General features: G+C 49.2%; 1 protein-coding gene and 2 long non-coding RNA genes across 5 annotated transcripts; 2 read left to right on the forward strand and 1 right to left on the reverse strand.

Moving 5' to 3' along the window:
- Positions 1 to 1,083: 1,083 nt before the first annotated feature.
- LOC146759679 (uncharacterized) lies at positions 1,084 to 1,939 on the forward strand. The gene is made up of 2 exons (XR_014931756.1): positions 1,084 to 1,214; positions 1,315 to 1,939. It is a non-coding gene; the product is annotated as an uncharacterized LOC146759679 (long non-coding RNA).
- Positions 1,892 to 9,986, reverse strand: LOC107306906 (caspase recruitment domain-containing protein 8-like). 3 transcript variants are annotated; one of them, XM_085556242.1, is made up of 11 exons: positions 9,614 to 9,986; positions 9,351 to 9,398; positions 8,782 to 8,843; positions 7,204 to 7,269; positions 5,883 to 5,944; positions 5,578 to 5,798; positions 4,697 to 4,950; positions 4,138 to 4,263; positions 3,433 to 3,577; positions 3,046 to 3,087; positions 1,892 to 2,372 (listed from the first exon to the last, which is right to left on the reverse strand). In XM_085556242.1, the coding sequence occupies exons 1-11, from the start codon at positions 9,855 to 9,857 to the stop codon at positions 2,110 to 2,112; spliced, it is 1,533 nt and encodes a 510-aa protein (XP_085412368.1). In that variant the 5' UTR covers positions 9,858 to 9,986; the 3' UTR covers positions 1,892 to 2,109. The 3 variants fall into 3 exon arrangements, 2 of the variants coding, with proteins under 2 accessions (XP_085412368.1, XP_085412367.1); XM_085556241.1 differs by having other exon boundaries at positions 8,695 to 8,843; XR_014949218.1 differs by lacking the exon at positions 1,892 to 2,372 and adding an exon at positions 3,207 to 3,296 and having other exon boundaries at positions 8,695 to 8,843.
- On the forward strand, positions 2,468 to 4,127 carry LOC107306910 (uncharacterized). The gene is made up of 2 exons (XR_014931758.1): positions 2,468 to 2,605; positions 3,417 to 4,127. It is a non-coding gene; the product is annotated as an uncharacterized LOC107306910 (long non-coding RNA).
- Positions 9,987 to 11,124: the final 1,138 nt, after the last annotated feature.

Below are 11,124 nucleotides of genomic sequence, written 5' to 3' on the forward strand. Positions count from 1 at the left end.
ATCGTTGCCACTGTTTTCTTTTCCTAATTAACTTTTCCTTTCGGCCTAGGGCCCCTGTGGGGTCCGCGCCCCCCTACCCCCATCCCGTCACTGACACAGGTAGATTTTCATTAAAACCATGACAATTATATAAGTGAAGCAAGTTGTATTTATTAGGTAGAAGTCATAGGTACAAAGACTGCAGGTCCTGTTTGTCCAGCTGTCTGAAACAGAACTACTGATTTTTGGTGCTGAACAAATAAGACCTGAGTAATAAAGGATCCAAAGAGGAGAAGTTAGAATAACAATATACCTGTATAAACTAGCAATAATATATGTTTTAATGTTTTGTTGTCTATACTGTAAAAACATACGAATCATGACATACTCAGGGGGTGGGAGGGGTGTATGGGAAGGGGGTGGGGGTTGTGTGTGTGTGTGTGTGTGTGATTTCAGTCCTTCCCGTTATCTCTTCAGGCACATCCTTAGGTATGTTACGACTTATATATTTTTACAATGCATACAGCAAAACACTGATACATACATTGCTGCTGCTTTATACAGGCATATTGTTAATTATTTTAAATTCTCCTCTTTGGATCCTTTATTACTCAGGTCTTATTTGTCCAGCAACAAAAATCAGTAGTCCTATTTCAGACAGCTGGACAGACAGGAGCTGCAGTCTTTCTACCTATGACTTTACCTAATAACTACATATTCCTTCACTTATATAATGAATATAATGAGACCTTGAAATAAAATATTCTTGTCTTATTCAAAATGCAGAAACAACATTTGATTCCCACAGGGGTTCACCATCTGCTGCCTGTGTAGAACTATTTCTGTTTGCCCCATAGTCCTGGGCTGAATTTACACCCTCCAGCTGAAGCTGAGGGGTCAGGCTGCACAGAGCCCGAGGGGCGTGCGGGGCAGTGGAGCTGGTGGGCAGCACACGGAGGGCTGGCAGTGGGGCCGCCATGGGCGCGCATCTCCGCAGACCGGGTGTGAAGAGGGTTTGTGCTGTGAGCACAGCAATGGAGCTGTGTCATCTTCCGGGAACGCCCCACCTCACCTCCGGGAGCGTCCCGCATTACTTCCGTGAGCAACCCGTATCACTTCCGTGAGCACCCCATATCCCTCGGATAAAACCCCGCATCCACTTCCTTCGTCCCGCCCATTTATGTCTGAGCGCTGCGGGCTCTTCGTTCATCCAGCAGGACGGCCGCCGCTTCGAGGTGATGCCCCGCGCTCTGCCCACCGTCCCTCGTGGCCCCTCCCAGCTGGGAGCCTCCTCTCGCCCCCACCCCACCGCTGTCAAATCCAGGTTCGTGTCAGGTTCCCTCAATCTCGTCAGCCCGCTGAGATGGACCTGCAGGTCCTGATGGCCGACAGCCCAACGTGAGCCAGCAGCGTGCCCCGGTGGCCAGGAAAGCCAGCAGTGCCCTGGAGTGCCTTACAAAGAGTGTGGCCAGAAGATGGTGAGAGGGTCTCACCTCTGCTCTGCGCTTTGGGGACTACATCTGGAGTACCGGGTCCAATTCGGGGCTCCCTGGTTCAAGGCAGACAGGGAACTGCTGCAGACAGCCCAGCAGAGGAATACAAAGGCTGTTGGGGGCTGGAGCATCGCAGTGGTGGTGAAAGGCTGAAAGCCTTGGGGCTGTTCGGACAGCAGAAGAGAAGGCTGAGAGGGGAGCAGAGCAACGCTTATCAGTGTGTAAAGGGCGAGGAGAAAGTGGATGGGGCCAGGCTATTTTTGCAGCTGCCTGCTGACAGGACAAGGGGCCAATGGGCACAAATTGGAACTCAGGAAGTTCCATAAATTGAATCTCACCGAGGTACTGAAGGTGGCCCTCTATGAGTGCAGGATTCTTCTGAGAGTGTATGCTGAGACGCGGGGAAGAAAAAGACATACTCATAGTAAATAGAATATAATGTAATTACAAAAAATAGCTGAAAACAATGGTCAGGTTGATGGTTGGGTTGATGTTCTCATCTGATGAGGAAAGAATTTAACTGTGAGGGGATGAGGAGGGCCTGTTGCGTTACATCTTGAGTGTTCATGCACGCCTAATATAACAGCATGGAAGGGTTTGGGTTCAGGAAATGGGATCAAAAAGTCTGTGAATTCCCTTAACATAAGCCATCCAGGTCATCCACAAGGAATGGGTCTATTTTCTTGAGCACCTGAAAGAGCTTCTCTTGGGCCCTTTGCCCTTTTTTCTCAACTAGGTCCAGCAGATACTGATTCTTCTCCTGTTTTGTATTTTGAGCTCGCACCTCCTCTTCTTCTTTACTGTTGATTACACCTTCATCCCTTAAGTGTAGTAGAATAGAGGAGATCTGCCCCATCCTGGAACAAAGCTCTGTCTTGTGCTTCTTCAGGAAGTCTGCATCTAGCAGATAACAAAGCCTGTGTTACAGTGCTGCATGTGGCCAGGCAGGCTGTTACCTCCTGTGGTACTCTGCATCCCAGCCAACACACCCAAGGGCTGTTCACTCTGTCCCACAACCACTTGCTCCCATTCCCTCCACTGCACTACCAGTGCTGTTTGCTGGCCTGGAGGCTGAGTCACCAGAAGAAAGCAACCTCATCAGCTGTGGAAGCATTGGGAGCATTGGAGCCAAGGTAAGAACAGGGCCAGAGCTGATGGAGGTCAGGTTGGTGACATCCCAGGGACTGTCCCATCCAGTACTCCTTCATTGTTTGAAGCAAGTGGGAAGCAGTGGCTTTGTGATAAGCTATGAGATGCTCAAACTCTACCAGTTATTGGAAGTCCAGTGAAATGTTTCTGTGCTGTGAACTGTCTTAGCTGTAGCTCATTCTCTACAAATAGATTATGTCTGATCACAAAGAAGGCAAAACAGTTTGGAGGGCCCCCAACACTGTGCCAGTTCACAGAGCAAGCAGCCAGCAGTGAGAAAATAAAAGCTTTAAAGCTTTTTCTTGTCCAGAAAGTCGTAAGGGTTGGAAAAAAAGTGGTTGTTTATCTGCTGTAAGCCACAAGATTTAAAAGCCCAGATAAATATTTAGACACAACAAATTCAGCTCAGAAAACCTGTACTGACCTGAAGGCATCATGTCGATACTTGTATAAAGACAGAAATCATCTGAAAGAGAAAGGAGAGAGATTATGAAATATACCATTACTAAAGTGGAGACCCTTTCTAAAAGTCCTCTTGAGATGTCTGATCTTTGAAGGAACCATCAGCCATTATTTCCTGATTACAGTATTTCTTGCCATACTGTTGAGAACTCAGTTAAGTGCGTCCTTGGCTGCGTACATTTGTAGGTGTTGGTTTAGGGGTGCAGGATTAGCCTAAGAGAGAAGGAATCCCAAGGCATGGTTCCATATCCTGCGCCCAGAGTATCTGAGCATCTCTTCTCACTTTTATGAGCAGTGCAGCTCACTTTCCCGCCATCTCAATTCTCCTTACAGATGGATCTGATCCTACCTGATCTCAATGATGCCTCCCAGACCACAGTGTCATTCTGTCCATCACTAATAAATAATTCAATTTCCTCTGCCATCTTCTTGATGTAGATCTCAACAAAGAACTGTTGTTTCTTTGGACTCTTGTAGCAAAATGGCAAGTGTGGCTGTAGAGATAAGAAGGAAGTTGAGTCTCACCCTGTGGAGCTGTGAATTTACACACATCATCCATTTGTCCTGGCCTTGCAGAAAAAAAGAAGGAAGTGGCAGAGGAATGGAACTCTGGAGTGTCTCGTCTGTCCTCCTCCACAAAGAGGGAGTGTGTTGTCAACTGTAGATGGGCTCAGCCTGTCTTTGTCTAGCAGAATGCAGGAACCCTCAAAGAGCAGAGATTTTACCACCATTCTGGTGTTCTCTGAGTGTTGCACCACCTCTGAAATTTGGAGAATAAGATGTGCAAGCAGAGGCGGAGGGACAGGGAGAAGAAATGGCAAAAGAAAGAACTAATCACTGCTTTCAAAAGTGTGAAGGGGTGTTAAAGAAAAGTCAGAGCCTCTTGGAAGTGTACAGTGATGAGATGAGGCAACGTGCAGGGGCTGAGACAAGGGAAATTCTGATTAGCTAATATGGAAATGATCCCAGTGCTGAAATGGAGACGAAGAGAAGCTGTGGTATTTTCTGTTTACAGTCAAAAAGAAATAAATGAAAAAAGAACAATCCCACATACTTCAGGTTTAATTTGAACTTTAGGTTTGCTGGAGACCTTATATCTGTATCCAAAGAACAGATGTCTGAATGGAGAAGGCTTGGGAATAAGGCTTGAGTTCCAGCTCATCTCTCGTCTTTCAATGGCCTGTGAACATCAAGGATTACTTTTGAGAATTGAAAAGAGAGCTGTGAGCTGCAGGTAGCTTTCAGTGTGCTTGGAAAGTGGAGAAGAGAACAACCTGATCAGGACAGAGCCCTGAATGTGCATTACAGGCAGTGCTGTCACAGGGGAAGGGCTGCAAGCAACGGGAGAGAATCTGCTATGAAGCCATCTATTACTGTGCATGGCAGCAGCCAGCATATCTGGCATGAGCTAAGCTCTACGCTGCAGAGCATCCTGTGCCATGTCTCTGCTCATGTTGGGAAATGTTGTCCCAGCCAAAAACACATAGGGATTCCTGGAGGCAGGAAACAACAGAACAAAACTGAGAGGGCTCTCTGCTTAACAAATCCATTCCCTGCAACTGCAGCCTCCACAGATGCCTCCCTCCGAACCGGTCAAGCTCCCTCCACCTTACCTGCCTCACAGAGGTGTCGTCTGGGATCAGGTAGAGATGCAGTGTTGTATTTGCAGCAGAGAGCTGCCGGAAGATCAGCACTAAGGGGTGCACAGGGAGAGAAATGGCTGAACGTAACTTTCTCCAAACCACCCCAAGAAGAGAGAAACTGGGATTCTCCAGGACAGCAGTGAAAGCCATCACTTTTTTAGGCTGCTCTATGGTCATCTTCTCAAATTCAAAATGGGCAATGGAGCACCCACTGGTGTCTACGTCTAAAAGAGATGGGAAAGACAACAAGGTTCTGCTTTGCACCCTTCCTGGATACCTCCTTCTCTTTGGGGGTTTATTAGAAGAACGGAGACACACCCCAACACAAAATGACATGCTCTGCTTTAGGGGTGATGTATACCCAGGATTTACAGAGTTCCTTTGCCCAGCAGGGTATTACAGGTCTTTGCTAGTCTTCCTCTGTGCTCATAATACTGCAAACTAGAGGTAGCAGCTTGGGAATGCTGTGAAGCTGGGGGAGAACGTTTTAGGTGATCACAGCGACTGGGATTGGAGAATGCAGTGGTGTGAGTGCAAAGCATGTGGTGGGGAAGGGAGCACTGTGAAGGTTTAATAAAAGATGAGAAAAGGATGGAGGATGGCAAAGCATGGTGGAAGAATACAGGAGAGCACAGGCTACCTGTGAAGAGGGATATAATTCTACCCCATCTGGAGAGTGGTCCCCAGGAGCTGTTTTGTTAAGGAGCTGTTTCGTGCCCACATGTGTGAGCAGGCCATGGAGTCATGCTGGGGGTACAGGAACTGGAGGATGAGTGAAAGCATTCTGGCAGAACCCAGGTGCCTGAGGGGCAGTGGGCTGTGCCATGGAGCAGGTCCCACAGCTGCCATACCTGACACGCAGATGAAGTGGGGGAGATACACAGCCCGCACGGTTCCAGGCAGCGCCCAGATGTTGAAAAGAGGCCCAGCAGGTTCCCACAAGTTCTGGTCAGCCTCTTTCAGATGCGTGCTCCAGTCAGCGTATCTGTACACGATGCTGGCTGCTGATTCCACCTCAAAGGCAAGACCCGTCTCAGAGCACTGGAAGATGCCTGGTCCAGGGAGACAAGCTCTGCAAGTGGGAGAGAGGGCAGGCTCACATATGGTGCAGTGAGGGCTTTTGGAAAGCGTTCCCACTTCCCCCAGGAACTCTTACTTGTATATGATTTGTTCCTTCAAAATGAGTGAATCTATCTCTGGCATCACTTGTAGAAGTTCCTGCAAGATAAGTGTGAGTGGTTTGGGGCTGAATGGGGTGTTGTGCACTGGTTGCCACTTGCAGGAGGCGTGCTGAGAGCTGCAGTGAAGCACAGAGCAGGATGGCCCATGGGCTGCAAACCATGCAAGCAGCAGCAGGGTAATGAGCAGCTCTGCCCAAGCAATGGCATTTTGGTTTTTTTGTTCCCTGTCCAGATTAGAGAACAAAAATTAAGAAAGGGTGGTGAAGGAGAATCAGTTTGAAAGCAGAAAGAGTGTGAAGCAAGTGAGGTGCCTGGAGGCCTGGTTGCAGAAACATTTTTCTATGTGTAGTCTCGGACACATGGTTTAAGGTGACCCAACATGGTGCCTTCTTTCAGCTGCCTGGCACCAAGCAGCCCCCAGACACCCTCTGATTTTACTCAGACACGTGACATGGTGGGAAGCAGCTGTTCAGCAAAGAAGCGCTCATGAAAGTTGCCCGGTGCTTTCATTTACCTGCTGCTGTGGTTGTATACCAAGAATATGGTGTTTCTTTTACCTCTTCAGAACAAGGGAACTACAGACCCTGCTGTGTGGTGTCCAGGAAACATCATTCATAAGAGAAGGGGCCAGGAAAATGACTGCTAACCACCCTGGGATCCATGGCAGCATAGGACTTTTCTGAGGCAGGCAGGCAGGCAGGCTCAGTGCTGACATGCATGCTCATGACCTTTGATCGTGGTTGCTCAGTGCTGTCATTAATCATGGTGCCCTTGAAGAAATCCTGACAACTGGCACAGGAAGGAGGGCTGAACAGTTATCCCCATTGGCACACAGAAGGCAACACTTAGTGCATGTGTCCCTGATGCATCAATAGGAAAGATTACGGTTAGATTCACAGAGCCAGACTACGGGTTTCACACATTGATTTGGGGGATGTATTTTGAACATGGAAGTTCTAGATAGTGAAGTTTCAGTTTTCTGGGAGAGAAATTGTTGACGGCTGACTTGCTTCAAGAGAGAGAAAACAGTGGACACAGAAAGATGAAATGTGTATAAAGGGAAACGTTTAGATGGAATTTGGCATGCAAATGTGTGGAAATGAGCCTTTCCACTAATGTAAAACAGATCAGTGCATGCTTTGTTAGTGCAGCAAGGAGAAATTACTGTTCTGGAGTCCAAAGAATTGCTGTGAAGAACAGGTCCTGAAGATAATCTGGTAGCTGAGGGATGCCTGCTGTGCCCTGCGAAGGCCACTAAGGCTGGTGCAGAGCAGAGCTGCAGGCAAGGAGCCTTACCTGCCTCACACAGCGACAGCTTCTCTCCTGTGCTGGGACATCTGACTGTGGCCTCTTCTGGAGTTCCTGGAGGAGGGAACACAAGAAGAGCACTCCCAAGCCATATTTCTGCACTCTGATGTGCTTGCTTGACAGGGGCATAGAATCATAGAATCATAGAATTTCTGAGGTTGGAAAAGACCTTAAAGATCATCATGTCCAACTGCAACCGAACCATACTTCCCTAACTCATTTCAGCCCTCCACTAAATCCTGTCCTTGAGCACCACATCCAAATGATTTTTAGACTCATTCAGGGATGGTGACTCAACCACCTCCCTGGGGAGCCTTTTCCAGTGCTTAATGACCTTCCCTGAAAAGAATTTTCTGCTAATATCCAATCTAAACTTACCCTGGTGCAACTTGAGGCTATTTCCCCTCATTCTGTCATCTGTCACCAGTGAGAAAAGACCAGTCCCACTGTTGCTGTAATCACCTTTCAGATACTGGAAGAGTCTCCTCTCAGCCTCCACTTCCCCAGACTGTGAACAGCCCCAGTTCATTCAGACTCTCCTCATAGGCCATATTCTCCAAGCCCTTCCCCAGCCTTCCTGCCCTTCTCTGGACGTTCTCCAGCACCTCCGTGTCCTTTTTGTACTGAGGTGCCCAAAACTGAACACAGCACTCGAGGTGAGGCCTCACCAATGCCAAGCACAGGGGCAGGATTACTTACCCAGTCCTGCTCACCACACCATTCCTGATACAAGCCAGGATGCCATTGGCCTTCTTGGCCACCTGGGCACACAGCTGCCTCATATTCAGCCAGTCCACCAGCACACCAAGGTCCTTTTCCATCAGGCAGCTTTCAGCCACTTGAAAGGTCACCTTGTCATAGAATGGAATCAGGTTTGTCAGACAGGATCTACCATTCATGAACCCATGCAGACAGGATCTGAGCATTGGTCCATGATGGCTCCTGAGATTATCTGTTCCATAACCATCTCTGGCACCAAGGTAAGACGGTTAGGTCTGTAGCTGCCAGGATCATCTTTCAGGCGTTTATTGAAGATGGGCGTCACATTTGCCAGTCCCTGGGACATTTCTGGTTAGCCAGGACTACCAAAGGATGATGGAGAGTGGCTTGGCAACCACATCCACCAACTCCCCAAGCACTGCAGGGTGCAGTCCATCTGGCCACATGGACTTGTAAGCATCCAGCTTTTGAAGCAAGCCCAAAATCACCTTGTTGTGGATTATGCAGGGCTTATTCTGTTCCCCATCTATCTACAAGTGCAATAGGATGTGTGCCCAGGGAGTAACAAGTCTTACTATTAATGACTGAGGCAAAGAGGGCATGAGGAGAGGCCTACAGGAGGTGGCAGAGGACTACCCAGCTGCAGGACACAACCCTGTGGAGATGGCTGCGGGATCAAGGTGCCCAGCCTTACCCAATGACCAGACCTGTCACACTCCTCCATCTGTCCCAGGCCTCGGGCACCCCACCAGACCTTACCTCTACACTTGTTGAGGTGATTCCTGCCAGAAGGCTCTTCGTTTCTATAGTTAAGTCAGCATGTGCTGAACCACCATGCAGTATTACCATAGAGGCAGATCGTGATGAATCAGCCTGGTAAACCAGCTTTCGTTCTTGATTATCTGTAGCTGGAAAAAGAAGATGGTCATTGTCACTACAGCTCACTGCAGTCACCTAAAAGGAGGAGGATGCTGAGGAAGGTGTTGGTCTCTTCCCCTGGTGACAAGTGATAGGAAGTGAGGTGGCACTGGGGAAGTTCAGGCTGAATGTCAGGAAGAATTTGTTCCCAGAAGGGGTGGCCAGGCATTGGGACAGGCTGCCCAAGTAGGTGGTGGAGTCCCAGTCCCTGGAGGTATTTAAGGGACATGTGGCTTTTGCCCTGAAGGACAAAGTGTAAAGGTGGATTTGCAGTGTTAGGTGGATGGTTGGACTTGATCGAATGGGACTTTTCCAAGCAAATTGCAGCCATCCTACCTTCACCCAGTCTTCCCCATCCCATCAGCTGCACAGTCCACAGGTGCACCACTGCATGCTCCCAGATTTACCTCAGCTTCCATGTATGAATCGGACACACACTCAGCACCCATGTGGATTCCCTCCCTCCACAAGAGTGCCAGTGAGGACTGTGATCGTACCTGAGACATCTTCCTTGCCCTCTAGTGCAGCTGAACCACCACCTTGCGCTGCAACAGCAACACAAAGCAGAGAAGAGCTCAGGTTCCCAGTCCCATCAGGGGAAGCATTCCCCCACATCCATTTCGCTTTCTGTCCTCCCCTCACAGTTCTTCCCTCCCAAGGCACAGAGCTCCCTGGCTGACGGTCCTCTTGCCCCTTCCCCTTGGCAGCCAGAGGCCAGCCTGCTTCCATGGCCACTCCCCTCCTCTGGGCTGGTACTTACACCTAAGAATATGGTGTACGCTGCTGTTGGAGGTAATGTTGTAATGTCTCAGAGTTTGTTCATTCATCAGCTCCTGTCCATCATGAACCAGACTTGACTGAGAAGGGTAGAAATAGCTATCCAGTGCAAATAGCTTCACCTTCAGGTCCAGCACCGTGTCGTCCAAAGATACAGGCACAGAAATATTTTTTCCTAACTCAGACGTCACAGAGATGGGGAATGTGGAGCTGCTCGTGGTCTCCATTGTCTCTGCTTTGAGACTTTCAGCCACACAGCGATATCTGTGGATGAAGGTGCACAAGATTCTCACAGCCACAGACGGCCATCCAGGAACAGGCAGCTGCCCACAATTCTTCCGCTTGTGTCACTTCCCAAGAAATTGAAAGCACGGTGAGACTTCAGGTAATCAGTGCACGTCATCACTCCCTCCTCTGGCCTCTGTGCGTCAGGGCAGGGAGATGGGGAGGCAGGGAATGCAGAGGGACAGTGAAGCAGGGAGGCAGCGCTTCTTCTGGAGGGCATGGCTTGCATTAGGACTCCTTCAGGCCCTCCTGTGTGTCACCATGGAGAGCCCAGGTCCATACCCCATACTGTCCTAATTTGCCCCAGTGCGCTTGGCCAGAGAAACATGGGGACACACGTCATGGCCCTGGTTCATCTATGTCCCATGCTGTCGACTGCAGGCACAGCAGGGCCACAGTTTGGCCATGGTTCTATGGCTGCATGGCTCCACGACACCATGCTTTCATGGTTCTATGGTTCCATGGTTCTGTGGTTTCATGGCTCTGTGGTTCCACAGCTCAGTTGTTCCATGCTTCCATGTTTCCATGGTTCTATGATCAGGAGGCCACTGGCATGCTGCTGCTGGCCATGTGTGTCTGTGAGCAGAGAGCATCTCACCTTCAAAACGGGCTCAGCTGCAGGAAGGAGAGTGCCATGCCTGTCAGCTAGGCAGGAGTTGGACCTTCCCACCTCCCCTCCTGCATCTGGGAGGGGGGGGGGGGGGGTTGGAAATTCAGCCCAGGACCATGGGACATGTGTACGTAAAGCTGCATGAGAAGACAGTCAACACCCAAGACAATGTCAAAGTTGTATGATGAGTGTGAATAGCAGTGGTAACCCAGCACAGTCTGCATTTAGGGGAGACAACTCTTTGCTCTGTACTCAAGGTGGTCTCAAAAATCACAGTGTGAGAACAACTGGGGCATGTGCTAAGAAAAGGCACATAGAGATGCTGACACATCCCCAAACAGGGCATGATGGATAAGGAAAGCAGTTTGCTGCAGAAAATAGAAAGCATGCCAGGCAGGAATGGGAACAGATCCCTGTCTCCGAAGTGAGGGAAAAAATGTGAATGCAGAAGGATGATGTAAAATAAGTGATAGGGGAAAGAGTGGCATTGGCTATTTCCAGCAAAAAGGAATAATTCTGCCCGGGCAGCAGATGGTGATCCTCCCCACCTGGTTTGACAGCAGTGGACCAAAAATTGAGCACCAAGGAGCAGTGGACCT

The sequence above is a fragment of the Coturnix japonica genome, chromosome 9, assembly GCF_054131305.1.
Source record: "Coturnix japonica strain WE chromosome 9, WE-NBRP24, whole genome shotgun sequence".
NCBI lineage: Eukaryota > Metazoa > Chordata > Aves > Galliformes > Phasianidae > Coturnix > Coturnix japonica.